Source organism: Schistocerca nitens, chromosome 12 (assembly GCF_023898315.1).
Source record: "Schistocerca nitens isolate TAMUIC-IGC-003100 chromosome 12, iqSchNite1.1, whole genome shotgun sequence".
In the NCBI taxonomy this organism is placed as follows: Eukaryota; Metazoa; Arthropoda; class Insecta; order Orthoptera; family Acrididae; genus Schistocerca; species Schistocerca nitens.
In genome coordinates, this window is record NC_064625.1 from 176441596 (window position 1) to 176463536 (window position 21941).

General features: G+C 44.0%; 1 protein-coding gene across 2 annotated transcripts in view; it reads left to right on the forward strand.

Annotated features, from left to right (window-relative positions):
* Positions 1-21941, forward strand: part of LOC126215353 (glycerol-3-phosphate dehydrogenase [NAD(+)], cytoplasmic) — a 109086-nt gene that overhangs the window by 41075 nt on the left and 46070 nt on the right. For both annotated transcript variants that reach the window (XM_049942040.1, XM_049942041.1), the window contains exons 5-8: positions 4084-4196; positions 8976-9206; positions 9830-9936; positions 12412-12504. In XM_049942040.1, the coding sequence (XP_049797997.1) occupies positions 4084-4196; positions 8976-9206; positions 9830-9936; positions 12412-12504 (544 nt within the window). The remainder of the gene's footprint in view (positions 1-4083; positions 4197-8975; positions 9207-9829; positions 9937-12411; positions 12505-21941) is intronic.

Below are 21941 nucleotides of genomic sequence, written 5' to 3' on the forward strand. Positions count from 1 at the left end.
GTAGCTGGGGATCGTGTGGAGGCGTGGAGGCGGTCTCTCGCCATCACTCCGTTTGTGAATGGAACGGGAAAGGAAACGGCACGTAGCACTACGATGTATTCTCTGCTGTGCACCGTACGGTGGGTTGTGGAGTACGGGTGCAGGTGTAGATACAAGTTAACCCCATATACGCCCTTTGTGTAAAGGGGAGAAAAACTTCCCAGGTTTTCGGTGTTTGCGGAATGTCAGCTTCTATTTGTTTTCTGGTGTACTTCTTACGGGTGAAATATTACACTCGGTACAATACCTCGGAGCTATTGCTTGTAAAACAAACTGCATTGTGAAAATGTTGTCACAGAAATTTTGCCTTTCCTATTCGTAAACATATTTTCGAGTATACTCGAAGAGATTAATGTGTAACTCTCAATTTCAATATTCTTGTCAAATTTGTGAGCTGAAATATAGCCCAGTATATATTGACTCACTATCTCCTTATATTAGACACTTCATAGTCTCTATTGGAAATTAATTTGGCTCATCCCGTCATTTTCGGTAAGCGGCGCGTGATTGCCCAGAATGTGGTGGTTACGACCATGCGCAGTGGTAGGAATTTCTGCACAGTGAAAGCATCTCGTACAGAAAATTAAATTGCTACTGTATCGTGGAAAATGTGAGACCATAAAATAAGCACATAATTTCCTATTATGAGAGAAAACCGATGGAAGTGAAGTTACAATATTCAATATCTAGGAAAATGTGGGGTGTGGTGTGACATTTTAAAAGTAGTCATCAACTCGGGGTTCCAGCCGTTTCCACACGATGACAGTAGTAGTTACGGGGGCCATTTTCAGAACACTGTGTCGAACATTAGTGTCGCACGAAACCTATAAAAATTACCTCGTGCTACTAGGCACGGGGTATTTGCGAGGGTAGAAAGTTCTGCTGTATATTTCAGACTGGTTCTCAATTTTAGAGACTTTATTCTGTCATCCTAGCTCGGTGCAACGAACACACGTTCGAACCGTGTGCCTACCACCTCCTGCAGGTACCTCGTGAAACTGGCCTCGCGGTGCAGTGGGAGTCGGTGAAGAGTCGACAGGGGTGCCCTCCCGGTGCACGGGGTTCTGCCGTAGGTACACTCGGGTCTCCTGCACACACTTCAGGTTCTACTGGATCTGCCTTAGTCGTCGTTGCTGTGAGGCACCGTTATACCGAGTGGGTATGCGCGTCAATCGTAGAGCGTGAGATATTGTAACCTTAAGTCATTGACAACACACGATGGTCTCGGTAGCACCTGATTCCAGAATAGCTGCAATAGTTAGGATCTACGAACTACCCCCTCTTGACCAGGTCCCCAAAACTGAACTCGTAACGAGATCCCTTCGAAGCAAATTGTCATAATGATCGCCTATAAAGGCTTCGTACAACGATAAGAAATGTTACTGTTTATGGAATAAAAACAGATACGACCGAACTGTCCTGTTTCTTCTGTTTTATTTAACATAACTTTGTTCACAGTTTTGTTTCGCATTCACCACTCATTTACACTATGATGTGGAGTATATGCGAGTGCCTGAACCTTAACTCCCAAGTTCCATCGAAACCCTCTGATGAACAGTTTTGGTTGCTCGACACCAACAGTCAATGATAATGATACAGTATTTTGTAACTGACTCTTCTAGTTTAGCCGCCGCCCTCCACGAATGTTTGTTAGGCGTAAGACAATTTACACACTTTTCTCTCCGATCCGCAATTATTAAGAGCTCGCGTAAAAGTGAACGTTTTTCTCCTTTTCGTAAATTGGAGCCCACTCTCCACGACATAATAATAATGAAAAAAAACCAGTCTCAATACTGCGTCCCTCGTGAGATGCGTATAGATTTATCCCGGAATTTACCGCCCTGTAGGTGTACTCAATTTAATGACCACACTTCGCTATCCGCGATTTCCTGTAACTAAATGTCCTTTTGTTACTCTGATTGTTTACCGTAATTATTTAAAACTCGCCCCTATATTTTTTCACAATGCACAATTAGCACTTCTTTACTTGTTTATTTCTAAGAGTAAATGGAAAAAACTGAATCCGTATCATCGGCTTCGTCGATATAAAGCATAACACCTCAGTATGCCCAATTTTACCTCTTCTTATAGGATCGGCTACCTTACTCATTAATTTACTACACATTATTTCCAATAACACTAAACAGGTATCGCCGTTATATTTTAATTGTATTCAAAAGCTTGTTGTTATTATTATGACCGACCAAATCGTAACAAATCACGCGGCATGAGTTTTTAACAATAGCTTTACACTCACCCAGCCTTTATTCGTGCAATATTATATACAAATATACAGACAGGACCGAAAGATCGATCTCTCTCCCGTAACCGATAGAGGCAAATACGCTATTCAAGTGCCGTTGCATCTATCTCGACTCGTATTGTTACAAGGTGTAACAACCGATCGGCGCACGTGCCAGATCCTTTCCGGCTGCCGTGTCGTAACTGTCATTCCGACACTCTCTCGTACGTGTGTTAGTAATTTCCGCACGTCGAGTGGCACACTTTGTGAAAATTAATTGTCAATTTACTGTCACCAATTTACCCACATATTTTGGTACTCCCTTTAGTGTTTCTAATTCTACTTAAGGAATCCAGAATTTCCCTTCTGCAAGAGATAATTTAACTTACGCACCTGCAGATAAAGTGGTCGCATCCGAGGTGGCAAGTGTTCTCAGAATGAGATTTTCACTCTGCAGCAGAGTGTGCGCTGATACGAAACTTCCTGGCAGATTAAAACTGTGTGCCCGACCGAGACTCGAACTCGGGACCTTTGCCTTTCACGGGCAAGTGCTCTACCGACTGAGCTACCGAAGCTCGGTCGGGCACACAGTTTTAATCTGCCAGGAAGTGGCAAGTGTTCTATTCGGAGAAATTGCATACTGTCACAAACGGCGTAACGTACCGCCCGTCCTGTGAGATGCCGGAACGAGATTCGAGACTCGACCCGGGATGCCGGAAGATCGGTAGCCGTAGACTGCCACTACTTTCCCCGTCGTCGGCCGAACACCGGTGACGGAGGGTAGGCTACTACGTCTGTGTATTGGTGGCCTCAGCTTCAGATTAACCAAGCTGTATAATAATGCTTCGTGTACTGAGGGGTATGTCAAGTTGGTGAAATACACTACATCTACATCTACACCCATACTCCGCAAGCCACCTGACGGTGTGTGGTGGAGAGTACCTTGAGTACCTCTATTGGTTCTCCCTTCTATTCCAGTCTCTTATTGTTCGTGGAAAGAAGGATTGTCGGTATGCATCTGTGTGGGCTCTAATCTCTGATTTTATCCTCACGGTCTCTTTGCGAGATATACGTAGGAGGGAGCAATATACTGCTCGACTCCTCGGTTAAGGTATGTTCTCGAAACTTCAACAAAAGCCCGTACCGAGCTACTGAGCGTCTCTCCTGCAGAGTCTTCCACTGGAGTTTATCTATCATCTCCGTAACGCTTTCCGGATTACTAAATGATCCTGTAACGAAGCGTGCTGCTCTCCGTTGGATCTTCTGTATCTCTTCTATCAACCCTATCTGGTACGGATCCCTCACTGCTCAGCAGTATTCAAGCAGTTGGCGAACAAGTGTACTGTAACCTACTACCTTTGTTTTCGGATTGCATTTCCTTAGGATTCTTCCAATGAAACTCAGTCTGGCATCTGCTTTACCGACGAGCAACTTTATATGAGCATTCCATTTTAAATTACTCCTAAAGCGTACTCCCAGATAATTTATGGCATTAACTGCTTCCAGTTGCTGACCTGCAATATTGTAGCATACTTTTCGCAGCACATTACACTTGTCTATATTAAGATTCAATTGCCATTCTCTGTACCATGCGTGAATTCGCTGCAGATCCTCCTGCATTTCAGTACAATACACTGCCTCACAAAAGAGCGAAGCATTCAGAAGACATGCTTCGGTGTCGATGTAATTTGGGACACGCACACGGCATTGGCACTTTTCTTCACGTGGAGAGAGAGGAGGATTGCTATCGTCCACCTACTGTTTGCCATCAGCGGAGTAAATCTGTCGTCTTTTTCTTGCAGGATGCAGAGACAAGCGCGTGGCTCCACTCTTGAGAGACCTGATTCAGACAGAGAATTTCCGAGTTGTCGTCGTGGATGACGTGAACGCTGTCGAGGCCTGCGGAGCCCTCAAGGTAAGCTCAAATCGTGGTGAGAAATTGCAACTGCCTCGTGAACACTACATGCACAAGATTCTAAAGACTACACTGTAATGATCCTGCTGTCAATGTTTGTGAAGGTGCAGAGAATTTTACTATAATTGAATTTTACTCAAAATTGACCAATTTATTGCAACAGATTTAAAATGATCTTCAAGCAGAAAATGAAACTTAAGCTGTATTTACCTTTAATCATTGCTGTCTATTGTAGGACCCATTTTCAGAAAAGTACAGGATTTTATTAATTTTGAATAAATTGTATGCAACAATTTTTTTTTTTCCTTTAAATATGCTGTCAGTTATTCTTGTGTTTGTTTACATCCTTTTGAACATGTAACGTTTTAACTGACTTTTCCACTCTGCTCATATAGCCACAGCTCCACACACTGGAAGTTACAGTATGTCTACCCACTGAAATACAACTCAAAGCGCCAGCCGTGCTCGAACCGCATTTCATCGTCGTATCCCACCGAAACTCTCAGCACGTTGTAAAAATAGAAATATGTTACATACAAAAAATACAAAAATTTAATGTGTTGTGTGAATTTGTGGCAGGAAATGGATTTTGAGTAGAAGGTTGGTGGGGGGGTTTTCACTGATGAGAGAAGGGGGATAGATTGAACTTCTGGGACGGACCTACGGACTTCGTCAGTGCTCGGAAGCTACGCTGGACTTCTGGAATGGGATCACTGTGACAGGGCTTTTTTTGTGTAGTGACTACCCGTCCCAGATGGTTCCTTGCTCGTCGAATCGATTCGGAAAAGTGTCCCTCTCCGTAACTGAAACCTAGTCCTGCATACTTTTCCCTAAGTGTTCCTGAACCACAGAATGCTCAGAGCATCCTAACCGTAAAAATCCCCTTTTCTGGATCCCCACCCTCCTTTCACAGTGACCTTCGACAACCTGAAACTGCAGAAACAAATCTCCATTTCCAAGTATCCCTGAACCGTCTCTGGTCTCTGCACACGAAACTGCTACTGTGCTGTTGTCCCAGCTGCCTAGACTGTCTCCCCCAAATTGAAAACATTGCCTTCGAACATCTGGAAGAGCACTCTAAACACGGGCACCACCTCCACAAATTATCCACAGTGTCGAGATCCTGCCGTCACCTACGACTGCCACCTGTCGAAACCTGTCCTTGCCCCACCCTGCCCCCTCCCCAGTCGATCGTTCGTAGCACCCGAACCTTGCCTTGCTGAACGTCATCTGCCCCATCCCCCTTAACTCTCTCCCATCATACAATCAAACCCAGAACGTAAACGAACCCAGAATGCTGTTGTCAGTCTATCCACCAAAAATCTTAAGTCTACAGAAATCAAACAATGGAGAATCCAGGATGGAATGTTAACAATATTATGAAAAGGAAAGTTGCCACTCACCATATAGTGGAGATGTCGAGTCACAGATCGACACAACAAAAAGACTGTTACAAATAAAGCTTTCAGCCTGTAAGGCCTTTGTCAAAAAAGACAACTGTGTGTGTGTGTGTGTTTTTCTGACAAAGGCCTTACAGGCTGAAAGCTTTATTTGTAACAGTCTTTTTGTTGTGCCTATCTGCAACTCATCATCTCCGTATAAGGTGAGTGGCAACTTTCCTTTTCATAATATTGTTAATTCTACAGAAATTTGAGCCTGTCCAAAGGCCTCACCTCCAGTTGGACTTGTCAAAGACCTATTCTACTTCTCCTGATCTCTACAGTGAAAAAACTTCTTGCTGTCACTCCCTCCACCCAAAGCCAACCTAATCCAGACACTGAACCTTGGCTCTCCCAGTTCATATCATCATCCTCCCCTGCTCCCACCTATGCACCATCCTTCCCCAGGTCTCTTTCCAAGAAAACAAACCTTGCAACAGACAAAAGCACAGTCACTCCAGACATAAAAACAAAAACAAACATTGACCTAATCATCCTCCCTGCAGAGAATAGCTCCACTGGCGATGTGATGAATCGCAGTGACTGCCTCGCAGAAAATTTGAGAGTGCTCCACCTGTGACCTTTGTCGTAGTGATGGCATCCCAGAAGTCCAGCGTAACCTCCAATTTCTACTGAAATTGTTACGCCCGTCCCAGAATCTGCCCCCTCTCTCCTCCCGAGTCCATCTCCTTCCGCATCCCGATGACCCCTCCACGTGCATCTTCTACGTGCTTCCCTCTGTTGTAGCTAGTTACTGTGTTCCCGTACATCAAAAAGAGTATTGCATCGCTCCAGTTCCCAGAACTTCTGAAGATAGACGCTGACTGTGGATATTAATCACAGACACAGGCCCTTTTACTGTTCAGAGATTTCACTAAACCCACCCAAAGATGTAAACAACCGTGCACGAGCAGTGCCTATTAGACGGAGGGGGTCCGACAGCCGGTCAGTTCCAGTCATTCCACCAGGAAGGAGGTACACGACTCGTATTGTCTGTAGTTGTCGTGCCTAGACGGTAGACACCGTGATTCGACCGCGTCGGCAATGTTGCTCTGTGCCGGGAAGGGCACTCGACGAGGCATCTCGGGGTGAACTAAAGTGATGTTGTTCGGACACGGAGGAGATCCAGAGAGACGGGAACTGTCGATGACATCCTCGCTCGGGCCGCCCGAGGGCTACTACTGCAGTGGGTGACCACTACCTATGGGTTATGGCTTGGAGAAACCCTGACAGCAACGCCACCATGTGGAATAATGCTTTTCTTGCAGCAATATGACGTCGTGGCGAGACTAAACTGCGCGCAATAGGCTGCGTGATGCGCAATTCCACTCCCGATGTCCCTGGAAAGATCCATTTTTGTAACCCTTACACCGTGCAGCGCAGTACAGGTGGGCCCAACAACGTGCCGAATGGACCGCTCGGGATCGGCATCGCATTCTCTTCACCGACGAGTGTCGCATACGCCTTCAATCGGACAATCGTCGGAGAAGTGTTTGGAGGCAACTCGGTCAGGCTGAACGCCTCAGACCACACTGTCCGGCGAGTGCAGCAAGGTGGAGGATCACTGCTGTTTTGGGTTCTAACAGTTTGGATGACTTGAAGTGTTGAAGTTTGCATACAAACTTCCACTTCTTTTACGAGACGACTTACTCGAGATGTTCGGCCAAACTTCCCTGCTGGCAGGCCTGCTGCTGCAAACTCTCTTTCACTTCTTCTCTGAAGTATGCTGCTAGGTACAGGAATTTCTTAAGACTCTTTCTGCTTATAAAAATAAGTAGACATACCAAGTTTCATTTGGTTCAATTAATAACGTATATTTTAACTTCTGACATTTTACAAATTCCGCAATTTGTCTGTCCGAGCATTAGAAACAAAACAAGTTACGTATGACAGAAAGTTGGCTTAAAAACCGTGTCCATTCTCAACATGAAACAATACGCGTCTGTCCCTTCACCGAGGCAAGACAAAAGTACTTGTCGGTAAAATTTGATCGCCACATCTCATTCTGTTCGTGACTCATTTCCGACCTGTACACACAAACATGTGATGCACAGTAGGTAGGATTCCACTTTCTCTCACTCGTATCTAAAATATCGTGTGTTCGAGACAGTAGAAGGCTGAGTGGTTCTAGAATTTGTGCAGAAATGTTTGAAACGCTACAGGGGTGGCATTATGTGAGGCCGACGTGCACTGCTGGTGGTCACGGAAGGCACCGTAACGGCTGTATGATAATGTGAACGCCATCCTCCGACCGATACTGGAACCGTATCGGCAGCATATTGGTGAGGCATTTGTCTCGACTGATGACAATTCGCACCGCCATTGTGCACGTCTTGTGAAAGACTTCCTTCGGGATAACATCGCTCGACTAGAGTGGCCAGCGTGTTCTCCAGACGTGAACCCTGTCGAACGTGCCTGGGACAGATTGGAAAAGGCTGTTTGTGGACGACGTGACCCACCGACCACTCTGAGGGATCTGTGCCGAATTGCCGTCGAGGAGTGGGACGAGCTGGACCGACAGTGCCTTGATGAACTTGTGGACAGTATGCCGTGATGAATACAGGCACGCATCAATGCGAGAGGACGTGCCACTAGGTATTAGAGGTACCGATGTGTACAGCTATCTGGACCGTTACCTCTGAAGGTCTCACGGTATGGTGGTACAACGTGCAATGTGTGGTTTTCATGAGCAATGAAAAGGGCGGAAATGATGTTTATGTTGATCTCTATTCCAGTTTTCCGTACAGGTTCCGGAACTCTCGGAACGGAGGTGATGCAAAACTTTTTTTTATGTGTTTAGAAAATTTGCTAATAGTTGATATTTATTTATTTTTACATGACCAGGCGATACACTTAATTGTTGCTTACATAATGTCCATTCCAGAAGTAAATCTATAATGATTTTGTCTGAATTTTGCATACAAAAATGATAAATTCAACATTTTGATACCACACCACGATTTAAAATGGAAAGACCAATATGCAATAAAACAAACTCGCACACTTTAAACAAGTTAAAACACACAGTTTTACATAATGTTGCTGTTGCTTCCTAATTATGTTTTATCTGCGAATTGTCTTATAGCATCGTATCAAATTTTAGCTTCGGGCAATTTTTGCACCTCTCGTATGTTTAAGTCATTTTTGTACGTATATTTCAGTGTCATTACTGTAGGAGATTATTGCTACATTAACTGAGTTTGGTTGTGTGTGTTTACACTTTTCTCGTCCTTCCTCACTCGACACTATCTGTCTTTATTTGTGGCCGAAATGAGTGTGCTATAGTGTTTTCCTCTGACCTGTATCTGCTTCTGAAATGTGACGTCTGTTTTCCCTACAGAACATCATTGCAGTTGGCGTGGGGTTTGTGGACGGGCTGGGTTACGGCGACAACACCAAAGCGGCCGTCATCAGGCTGGGACTCATGGAGATGATAAAGTTTGTCGACGTTTTCTTCCCCGGCTCCCGGCTGTCCACCTTCTTCGAAAGCTGCGGTGTGGCTGACCTCATCACGACGTGTTTCGGCGGCAGAAACAGGCGCGTCGGTGAAGCGTTTATCAAGACTGGAAAGGTAAGCGGAATCCTGTGGCTGTGTTTGTTTAATCCTTTGTGAGGGCTTAGCATCAGACCAGTAAGATCAATAAATAGTGGGGTATAAGAATTTTGAAAATTATGTAACTGTTGTTGGTTATTATTTAGAATGTAAACATATTGTTAACGGATAGTGAGATCACGTGAAGACTCTTTAAAACTCAATCCGTCACTTACTCAGGTTCAGTCAGGCAAATTGTGTTGCCGTGTTGCACCACTGAAAATGAAAACTCGACTGCTGTCGACTTCTGCGGTAAAGACTTGTGGGGTCCAGGAGAGCAGCGGGGTGGACTCCTTTATAAAGTCTGTGCCGGGGCTTTTAACACTTACCTTCAAATAGTGTCAGCTCGTTTGTTTGTGAACTATCGAGCAGCTGGTGAGAATAGACTAGTCACATACACCGTGTAGGTTGCTTGACAATGGCTAGAAAGTTGAGATTGGCTAATAACAAATAATTGCATAGCCCATAACAGACAATGTTCTCATTTGACAAATGATTGTGTGTGTGTGTGTGTGTGTGTGTGTGTGTGTGTGTGTGTTTTACATTCTTTGACAATGTTGTTGTGTGTCAAATAATTGCCGCTGTATCGATGAATGTTTCAGTCGATTGAAGAACTGGAGAAAGAGCTGCTGAATGGACAGAAACTACAGGGACCCATCACAGCGGCAGAGGTGAACTTCATGCTCAAGAGCAAAGGCATGGAGGCGAGGTAGGTTCCAGTCTGCAACAGTCGATAGATTTAAGAGTCCAAATGAATACCTTCAGTTACAATGTGACTTTTTTTAATCATTACCTCTACACTATTATGGATCCTACAGATTAATTTTCAGGTGTTCCTTTTCTTACAGCTTCAGTACGTATTTTTTGAATGCTTTCTTGGCTTTGAGTGTTAATAAAATTGATGCAGTTGCATGTATAAAGAATGTTTAGAGAGCAATAGATTATTGTTACTGGTAGAAGCATTTCTTTACACTACAGCAGTCCAAACTTGGGTGAGAAATAAGTAAAATTGTGCATTATACTATAGTGACATTCTCGAAGAATAAAAATTCTCGAACGATTATCTGCAGGATAGTTTTTGAGCTTTTATCTCGATATGTGTTGTTTGGAATACCTAAACTTTTTGTCGGCATTTCTGAAATGCAAAAGACGTTGTCGACAGGAATGTACAGAACGACTGTCGTTAAAGGTAGACTTTCTGACGCTCGGCTGTCGGTGCGTAAAAATGGAATCGACAGTTGTGTCTGACGTGAGAAAGTGTACCTTTGGTGTCGCGCTACTTAAGTAGTGCTAAAAAATAATTCCTTTTAATGGTGCCACAGTATAAGCCTTTAAATTTGGCACTAGTTTGTCAGTGTGACAGCTTCTCCCTCAGCTAACTGCTCAGTTGTCTCCACAGGTGGAACAGGTACTATTAGTCATCTCTCCGAGCAGAAATCTCCATTTCTCGGAATCGGACCTACCGGTCGTGCTGCGAAAAAAAGCTCCTTTTTAGTGACCGAATATACAGTGATTGAAATGAATGTTGCTTATTGTTTTATTGTCGTTACTGGATGTAATAGGAAAGAAAACTTGTTTTTGTTCTGCCAGGTACAGTCATAAGAAAACAAAAATAAAGAAGGTGAATAAATTTCCACTCAATAAACACAAACAAAAAAAACCAAATTGAAACCGTGCAAAAGATTCCATTGCAAACACTGCAGTTTCTTCTCACTGTCACCTGGCATAACACATTCTTTATGAACGAATAGGCCCTGCTCGTAATTCAGGTTGTAGTCAGGGATACTCCTCGTAAAGTTGTTCAGATAAGCCGGTGATAAGCCTCCACAGTGGCTCCTTTGAGCCCCGTGAGGTCTCTGCCGGAACAGGATGATCACGAGCTGCTCCTTTTGGCACGGCACGCGCGCCCCCGTATGTATTCGCCACTGGCTGCCCGTGACGGTACTTCCCGACCTCAGCTCGCTCCCACAGGAGGTTACCCTAGCTTCGGTATACCGCTCGCGGTTTGTCGAACTTCGTTCGAAGTTCATTAATACGATCTTCGTTTATACAGATGGCTCTAATACCGATGATGGTGTCTGGTGTTCTTTTATTGTGGGGCACACAGTTTCAAATACCGGCTCCACGGCCATTGTTCGGCCTTCACAGCTGAGCTATTTGCCCTCTACCGGGCTGTTCTTTACATCTGCCGCCACCGACATTCTGCTTACGTCATCTGCTCAGATTCCCTGAGCACCATCCAGAGCCTCAGTGATCCGTATATGGTTCACCCTTTCGTGCACCGGATCCGACTCTCTCTTCAACAGCTGGCGGTCGACGGTTCTCGGGTTACCTGTATGTGGGTTCCTGGCCGTGTCGGTATCCCTGGGAACGAAGCTCCAGATGCCGCGACCGAGGCTGCGGTCCTCCAGCCTCGGACAGCTTCTCGTTGTGTGCCTTCATCTAATTTTAGCAGGGTCATTTGTCAGTGCATTTTATCGCTGTGGCGTGCCGATTGGGCTACATTACGGACAACGAGCTTCGGGCCTCGAAACCTATTCCCGCGGCTCGGACAACCTCTTCACGCCCTTCTCGGCGGGAGGAGGTCGTTTTGGCCCGGTTACGGATCGGACACTGCCGGTTCGGCCACTGCCATATGCTGACGGTTGAGCCGGCGCCGTTCTGCCTGTGTGGGCAAGTGCTGACGGTACGCCACATATTACGTCCTGTCCGAATTTTAATACACTGCGCGTTGATCTCGGCCTGCCGTGTACTCTGGATGAAATTTTAGCGGATGACCCAGGAGCAGCCGCCCGCATTCTTCGTTTTATCCACTTGACAAACCTAGTGTTGTCCCTTTTAGTTGCTGTTTTAACCTTGTGCCTCGCAGTGCATTCATAACTTAGTCTGGGCGCTAATGACCATTGTAGTTGTGTGCCCTTAAACCACAAAAAAAAGTACTTCCTTACCCAATTACCAAATCATTTATGCGTGAAATATGCAAGGTAGCACCCAGTTTTGAGTGTATGTTATTCCAGTTGTTATCTGGAGAGGTGAGCTTCACGGCAGTTATCAGAGAACTACTCGTACTACAGTCGGGTAATGCGTGATGATATTGCTCCGGTTATGTAGTTGTAACTTTGAAGCTGTTAATTTCAGTGAGATATCTCGTCACAAAAGTGAATGTTCCTTCTCTCGTTTTCAGATTCCCTCTGATGACAGCCGTGCACAAAATCTGCACCGGCCAGATGAAGGCTGCGGACCTGTTAGAGAATGTCCGGAATCACCCGGAACACATGTAAGTTCCTCGCTCACTCGCTTCCCTCGCTGGTGGTGGGCGTCGGGCGGGCTCTCTCTCTCTGCCACTGGTCTCCCTCTTTCTTTATTTTCCCACACGGACGTCAATTCCCCCCTCGCACTGTGTACACTTGATGGCAGGTGTTAATAATTTGCAAAATTTGTATCTTTGCTGGCCCTCGCACATTTGTGATGTGTAAATGTAATCACTTTGTTTGTGAGTGTCACGTGTGGTAGTGGAAGACATTTGAGGTAGGGAAAGATAGGTTTCTGCTTACCCTAAAGGTGACATTTTAAGTTGCAGCGAGGCACAGTTGAGACACTTATTCTTAATTTCGCCTGTCTGCAACTTAACGCGTCATCTGTACCGTAAGCAGAAATCTTATCTTTTCCTACACCGTTGCCAATCCGAGCCGGAGTTTCCGTCGCTCGAGATACTGTAGCGAGAGTTATCGGTGTCAGAAGATTCGAAAGGTGGCACAAAGATCCACACGTACTACCGAAAGTGTGAAGGTTAATATGTAACGGGAGGATTGGAAAATGGGAGGGACACAATCCTCTCGTTAGTGACCTCTGATCTGAGTCTTAGGAAGTGCAACAACTGGCCTGAAGATGTTAATGTGGAAGTGAAATTTGTGCACCACATAAAAGAAACGAGAAAGCCCGATGAAAGCAGCTGGAGGGTGACTTTGTTGACAAATTGTACTCTTCTGTTTCATAGCTGCATACATTTTGCTCTCCAGACTTGTTTTTATTACAAGCGGACATCGAATGCACAGTCGGTCCGTCATTACGAATGACAGCAGTGTCCGCTCGTACGAGTCGGCAGGTGGCTGTGGCGACGGCTGCAGATATTGCTACATCTGGACGGATTGCAGAAGAGCCTCGGTAAATTTGTAAGACTTGGAGATATGCCTTCCATTGACATTTGAGGCATGGCTGGGCAGAATTGTCCGAGAGAGCGAGAAAAAAGCATGCGTGTGTAGTGGTTAATAAAAAAGAAAAAAAGAGAAGAGAAGAAAAGAAAAGGTTGAAAATGTGGGAATAAATGGTGAATAAAAAGTGGGTTTTAAAAATCATTAATGACCGTGAAAAAGGGAAAGAATGAAATGCAAATCGGACTTCGTGATTCGAAAAGCTATTGTTGGGGTGGTCCTTGTGGTGTTTCTGAGCAAAAGTCAAACCAATTTCCACTACAAAAATTATTTGAAAAAAGACAGAGAATAACAAATGTAACTAACAGGGGGAAATGGCGTAGATAACAGTTCATCCTTTACCATTTTAACATGTCTTCTTTTGTGCGGCGTCCAGGTCTTCAAAAATCTCCTACTTCATTTCTGCGTGAAGTCTTCTCCGAAATCTTGCAATTGTCCAGGAATCACTAATTTATACAAATGAAAATCATCTTGCTACTGAATGCAATTTAATTTACTTTGCTACTTCCATCCTCCGAATTTCATAACAACTTCCACAATATGTCTACACATTAAAATCAGATCAAGACTAGCTAATAAGTTTTTTACATCTGCCTTAAGCTTCCACTCTGGAGAGACAAAAGAAACGGTTACAAAAAAAAAGTTACAATTTTAGTATTTTCTCTGCCGTCGAGCGCTCATACCGCTGCGATGGTGTAATTTATGTCTGAGGGAACGAGTGTAGTGCGGCGAAATTCAAAGTCCCGCTACACGTGTCATAAGTTAATACAAACATTTGACCCCTAACATATATTCATTGTTGTTGTTGTTGTTGTTGTGGTCTTCAGTCCAGAGACTGGTTTGATGCTGCTCTCAAATTCATTACACATGTCAAATTCAACACGATTTGTGTCGACACCTGTGATCATTTTTGGTAAGACATTATGAAGGATGAACACTTGTGAAACTGAAGTAACTGCAAGAGGGAAAGACACACAATCGTAAATCTGTCTGAGAAAAGGACATTACAAATTTACTGTTGCAAATATGTGTTTGAAACAACTGTTCTAGAGAAGAGTATGTTACTGAGAATCGTGTTAAACCTGTCAGAATTTTACTAGGCCGACACGAGTGTTACGCAAAGCTGAGACGTAAGCTAAAGAAAAGGATTCGGAGCCAATGGAAATGGCAGATATTGTGTGTGTTTGGGGCCATTGTTAATTCTGAGAAGGCTTTCGAGATGGAGAAGTAGTACGAGTTTAGTCATCTGGTTTTGCTAGAAATGTAATAGAAACAGAACAGTAATAACACTGTCTTTAGTAAAATATTACATTGGTGATAAATGAATGTGTCAGCCACATTATTTGAATATTTTCACTTTTTCAACAGTGAGAAATCCAGGACAGAAGAATAAGAACACAGATAGGATAGACTGCTACTGGCCACATAGAGGGGAGACTGAGCCACAGACAGAATGCTGTAAACACTCAGCCCCTTGTCAGACATACAAAACTTACACTCGTTCACTCGAACAAAACTCTCCCACACACGTGGCCAGGCACTGTAACTGCGTGGGTTTTTTCTATGTCCGATGAAGAGCTTAGTTTGAGAGCTGAATATTTCTGTTGTTATTTTTATTGCACCTGCCTGAAACTCAACTCCTCTTGTCTATTGATATATTTTAATAAACAGTCTTTATTGCAATTGTAGCAGATTCCAAGCAGGTCCCGCACCAAGCAAATGATCTGGCAAAGTGAAAAGTAATAAGCAGAGTATTTCATAAAACAAAGATAGCTGTTTCTCTATTCTTTTTATTTTTGATCGTCTGTGAAGCCCATTACTATAAATTGGATTGTCCCTGTCTTTATACGCTTTCTTCGTTTGAATCTTTGCTCGTGGTGTTTGTGTCCTGGAGCCCTTTGGGATTTTCAAAGTTCCTCGATTATAAATTCTTATTCCTTGTGCTCTAATATTTCTACCATACCCTGGACGTCTTGTGTACTCGTAATGTGTTAATTTCTCCTCACATATTCTATCAATGTGTTCAAAGAGGATAGCTGTTCTTTTCAACAGTTTGGCATCCTCCCCATTTGAGTCTACAGCAGTTGGTTCTCGCTCCTTTTATGTGAACTGTTGTCTCCTCCCCCGACCCCCCCCCCCCCCCCCCCCACACACACACCCCCCTCTACTCCATGGCCACTGCAGTTTATCACCTAAGGATTCGTCTTTGGCTGTAAGGTACAGTCACCATCAGATCAAATGTTGCAGCATAGAGATTTGTGACTTGCTTGTACTGATATCTTTGGGGCTCTGTATTCTGTAATATTCATTCTGAAGGTGACTCCAGTGTACTGTCAAAACTGAAGACTAAAAGTTGTGATCTGGATAAATTAAAGAAATAAGAATGATTTCTGTACTTACAGCAGTCTCTGAAACAACAATCGTGTCAGATTTTACAATTTATTTGACGTCCACACAAAGGAGAGAGAATAGTTTATATTGCAATTTAGGGAAGCTGCACCCACCTCACACAATTATCATTTTTGAATCATTTAGTTCAAGTTGCAATATACATTACTTAATACTTGTTTTGGGAGTTATTGTCTGCCATCATCGTCTCAGTTCCATTCACACTGTGTGTGGGGGGGAATAAAGATTGCATTTGCATTGTAACGGTGGAAAAAGTGTGGACAGTACCAGACTTCTGCCACACCACAGCGAGGGAAGAGAGAGTAAATGCTACAACTATTAGACAGTGCTCTCGTAGAGGCAGCAACTTAATCTCTGCCGAGTAGTGTAGCGTATCGTAGTGTAGATGACAGAACTGTATTGTAGTTCTTTGTACTGTGTAGCATTGTGCCAAGAATCTGTGTTCTTACAAAACTGCAGTTAAAAAACCAAAGAGAATGACTGTTATGCATCTTGTGAACTGATAATTGCTTATTTTTCGTTTTTTGAATTGTTACCATTTTAATGTAGTTTTTAGTTGTGCACGAGTGCCTGTAGAACAGAAATACTGACAACGAGTCGATGCTCGGAAAATGTTTGTAATTCCTACTATTGTAATTTTGTGTTTTATATGTATTTGGGAATATCTGAGTGTAATTTGTACCTGAATTATTTTTGTACAAAGTTATTGTATACTTTTACATGTTGGAAATAGACCCGGTATTTCGGGAACCGGTTCTAAAAGAAATTGCAGAGCCCGTAAATATTTGTACGACAATAAGGCAGGGTTAAATGTCGAGTGTGTCTCTTGAAAGACGGTAATTGGGGTTTTCTTCTTCTGTTTCATTTTCTGGCAACAAGGGTACCCCCGCAAGTTTGTCGCTGTGTGAAAAATAAAAAAAGAGCAGTTGAAGAAACTTTGTAAAACTGGGTAATTTTCTTTTCTGCACGGGGCGATTCTAGACTGGCATTCGTAAAGCTCTGTTTGTAAAGGTGCAGGCTGCCTCCAAGTAGTCTTACCTACCACAAAAATACAAATCTATCTGAATGATGTTGTAGATTCTGTGAACTTGTGTTAACCTTAACATTGGTGTCACCCTTGCAAAGTTGTATCCTCTCTCTTTTCAGGCAAGAACTTTGCAATACAGGACTGTAACCATCTTTTAAATGGTGTAAGAAATTATTTTTTGAAAGTTGTTGTGAATTGGCAGCTAAATTTACTTTGTACAGTGATTCTTCTTGTGTACTGAAAGGAATAAAAATAAAATAATTTTAGTTAAATAACTTTTTTATATGTTTTAATACAAATTGTTCACTCGAGACTAATGATGTGGTGGTGTGCTCTTTATCTTATATTTCTTCTGCATCTTTGTGCTTTGCTTGAAGTAAACCAATTGTGGTGAAGGTTTCTTTAAACTGTAGCTGGTTTGTAACTGTAATTTACGAGGTGTACAGTATTTTGACCTTAGAGAATGCACAAATATAACATTCGAGGAAAGTTCCTGTTAGAATAGAAATACTTGGCGAGTAAAGAAGATCACTCGCCGAAAGGCAGAGGCGTCGAGTCGTTAACGAGCACGGGTGAAAGAAAGAAAACTAGCTAGCTTCGGAGTGATCATTTTTTTGAGCTAAAGTAAAAGACACGTGAGTACGTGTACACGTGTGGGGGCAGGGGGCGGAGGGAGGGGGTATTCCGTCTGATAGCTTCCCCTTCTTCTGTCCTGTCACCCCCTCCCAGTTCACGTCCCCGAGTCACCTACAGTGTGGCACTGAAACCCGTTCTTCGTGCACCCACTACTGCTCCCTCCCACATCCCCAGCTGGCGAGCCGGCTGCCTCCCTCCGTGCCACTGGGCACCCATTCTCCCTGCCTCCCCCCTCCCCCCCCCCCCTCTCACTCAACACTACCCCTACAACGACCTAGTCCATCTTTCGATATGCTGTGCCGGCGCTTTTCGCGCGGCAAGCGGCAGTGTTTGAGGGCACAGTTTGTGTGTGTTTGTTTCACTCTAGCTCAAAAAAGGATTACTCAGAAAGCTAGCAAGTTTTGTTTCTTTTTGTGTTCCTTTTGCTGACTCGGTGCCCCTGCCTTTCGGTGAGTGGTCTCCTGTACTCCTAAAGGATTCGTGACAAGTTGTGTTATTTAATTGAGCAATGTGTGACGATCAGAATGTTGGAAACGTACTCTAGTGCAGCACAAAATTTAGAACACAGAAGGAGAGAATGGATTCTCAAGACGAATATGTCTCGTAGATTTGTCACAAATTGGAAAATATTGTTTCTGGTAAGAGTAAATCTTGTTCAGACCATTTATATTACTGAATAAATAGCCTACGAGCTTAGCAGATCTGGTATGTCATTGACGCTTCAAGTTTTCTGCCGGAGAAATGATTCGTAAAATTTGTACCATTTTATTAAGATTTGAGTGGTCAGTGTGAGGCTAGTAATCTCGTACAAACGGTCGTATAGTGCCTCGAGTGAAGCCGTAGGAAGTTGCCGAGTTGATGTCTCTCTTAATTGTGGCAAAGAAACACTAGAGGCAGGTCTTTTCAGAATTGTATTTGAAAAATTTGAAGCGTATTTCGAGACACATCTTGCACTATTAAGAGACTGTGTGCACTATTACAGCCTAAAGCTAAAACGATATCTTTAGTTTTTTCTTTTTATTTGTTTATGTTTTTCTCTCCAGTGTTACTGGAAGTTTAAGTACAAGCAACAAAGATTAGCACAGACACAATTCTTCTGCAATACGATAATGCATCTACTCTCACGTCGGGGGGAACAGTGGCAAAGTTGCACACACAGACACAGACACACAAACAAAAAGCTCTTGACTGCGCCTGGCACCCCTACCCTATCCCCCGTGTGCTCCCGCAGGCAGCACTACGCGTTCCTCCACCCTACCCTGCTATTCCTCCATCTCCCTGGCCTGTGCTGCCTCCTTATCCCCACCACCCACACCAGATTGCTTCTCCCGTCAGGCGCACACTGTAGCATTGCTTTATTGTTTTTTCTTGTTGTCATTGCCAGTTCTCCCGTCTCTCTATTTAATTGTAGACTAAACTGCAAAATTTCTCCCAAGCATCTCGTCAATTCTTCACATTCCGTTCGCCGTTCTGTCAAATTGTAAGCAAACAAAATATCTATAAATGGTAACACCTGTAAAAATATCCAGAAAGTATCGATTTAGAGTGACGTAAAGTGGAACGAACGTGTGAAACTAGTTGTTGGAAATACAATGCCAGACTCAGATTCACTGGTAGAATCCTGAGGAAACAAGATTCACCCACCACAGAATCAGGTTGCAGAACACTCGTTCGATCCATTCCGGAGTATCTCTTGCCGATCGGGAACCCTTACCGAACGGGACTGACGGGGGAAGTAGGGCAATTTCTAAAATATAGTGGCAAGTGTCGTCACAGGTTGGCTCGGTAAACGCGAGAGCACCGAAGAGGTTCCAGAGCGACTCCAGTGGCCTACATTAAGAAGGGGGTACTGTGCGACACGGGGAGTTTACCGAAAAAATTCTGAGAGCGTACATTCTACAGTGACTCCGGCAGTGTATTCTTTCTTCTGTGAATGTTCCGTACGTGACAGCCTCAAATGTAAGCTCGTACGAGTCTTACCCGCGAGATCGTAGTGGCGTAGGATGCGATGCTCGTGCAAACGGAGATAGAACGGAACACTTGCGATATTTGTTTTGCTTCTGCATTACTTTCTGGAATATAGTCTGTGATGACTGTAGCCCAACATTTTGATTCAGTTAGAAGATAAGTTTGGTTGCAAATTGGCAAAGCCGACAAATGTAATGTTGTGAGAATAACGCTACTTCTTGTTACGTACATACGTAATCCGCCGAGCACTTTATGGGGTATAGTGGAGGGTATCTTATACCACTACTACTTATTCCCTTTCCTCTTCCACCCACAAATAGTGAAGGGGAGACTACTGTCCGTAAGCCTCGGTATGACCCCCGATTTCTCCGACTGTCTCTCTGTGGTCCTCGTGCGATACGTACGTCGGCAGTAGTAGTATTCGTTCTAAATTCGGCCTCTAATGCCGGTTGTCTAAATTTCTGCAATAGTGCCTCGGTGAAAGAGCGTAGTCTTCCCTCTGGGGATTCCCTTCAGAGTTCACGAAGCATCACAGTAACACTCGTGTGCCGATCAGAATTGTCAGTAGCAAATCTAGCAGCACACCTGTGAATTTGCTTCGATGTCTTCCTTTATTTCAACTCGATGGGGAGCCCAAATACTGAGGCAGTATTCGGCACTGGGTGCACTAGTGTTTTGTGCGCCGTCTCCTTTACAGATGAGCTAACTTTGCCAAAACTATCCCCGTAAAACGGACGGGCATTTGGCTTCCCTACTACTGACTAGACGTACTCGTACCGATTCGAGTCGCTTTGCGATATTACACCTAGATATTTAATTGATGTGGCTATTGAGCAGCGCACTACTAATGCTGTATTCAGATATTACAGGTTTGTTTTCCCTACTCATCTGCATTAGCTTAAATTTTTCTACATTTAGGGCAAGCTGTCATTTGACAAAATTTTTAATTAGTGTGACAAAGACCTCTCGTATCCTCCTACAGTAACGGAACAATAGCATCTTCACTAGCACCACAGTGCCATTAGCAAACGGTTGTAAATTGCTGCTCACCTCATCTGTCAGATCGTGTATGTATGCAGAGAATGAGCTGTCAGATTGCGCTCAACCCCCCCCCCCCCTGCCCGGCGCCCCGTCCCCCCCCCTCCCCGCCCCCTTTCATGACAATATACTCATCTCTGACGAACACTCGTCGCCGAGGATGATGTACCGGGTTATCAAATGATAATTTTTTTTCTCTATTCTTTGATCACAACATAAAATCCTTCAACGATGATCGCTTTCAGTCAGTAATAACCATTTTCACATGGTGTAGAACAGATCTGAAAATGGTCATTACCGACCGAAACCGATCATCGCCAAAGGACTTTGTATTGTGATCAAAAACTGGAATTAAAAAAAGTACAGCACCAGGATCACTGTTTGTATTCATGATTGTGTCGTAGCTGGCTTCTCTTACCAGAGAAGTCTTAGAGTGACTCGTATATCTTGGTACCTAATGTGTGCACTCAGACCTTAGTCTGCAGTGGGGCACTGTGTCAAATTTAACGGGTGATCAAAAAGTCAGTATAAATTTGAAAACTTAATAAGCCATGGAATAATGTAGATAGAGGGGTAAAAATTGACACACATGCTTGGAATCACATGGGGTTTTATTAGAACCAAATAAAAAAATGAAAAATAAAAAGAACAAAGTTCACAAAATGTCTGACAGATGGCGCTGGACAGCAAAACGTCAGTGACTGCACATGACAATCGTGTATAAAAGGAGCTGTAATGAGAGACAGAATCAGATGCGACAGCAGTCACAGCATGTTGATGTTACCTGAAAAGGCGCTTTTAGTGAAGCTGTATTATCAGAATGGGGAATGTGCTAGTTCAGCGTTACGATCCTATCGCCATAGGAAGGGGATTCGAACGGGTAAAGGTCCGTTGACAAATGCAGCTGTGGCGAGAATGATTTCGATGTTCTAAGCCACGGGTTGTTTAGATGATAGACTCCGTAGTGGCCGACCGAGCACAAGGCGTAATGCTGCTGAGACAGTTCAGGAAGAAATGGAGACTGTAGTGGGTTCGTCTATGCACGGGGAAGTCAGCGCTCGTGCAGTCGCACGTCGCACCGGCATTCCATACACTACAGTTTGGTTGGCACTGAGGTGTACCCTCCGATGCTATCCATACAAAATCCATCGGCTGTTACCGGCGATTTAGTGAAGCAGAGGGCATTTGCGGTGTGGGCGTTTCAAAAGATGGCGGAAGATGACGATTGGTTGAGTAACGTGTTGTGGACCGACGAAGCTCATTTCACACTCCGAGGTCTGTCAACACCCACAACTGCAGAATTTGGGCTACCGAAAATCCTAGAACTGTTGTGGAAACTCCATTGAACGACAAGAATGTATTGGTTGGAATTCCCACATCTACGGTTACCGGGCCTTTTTTCTTCGAGGAAATGCGTGATTCTGG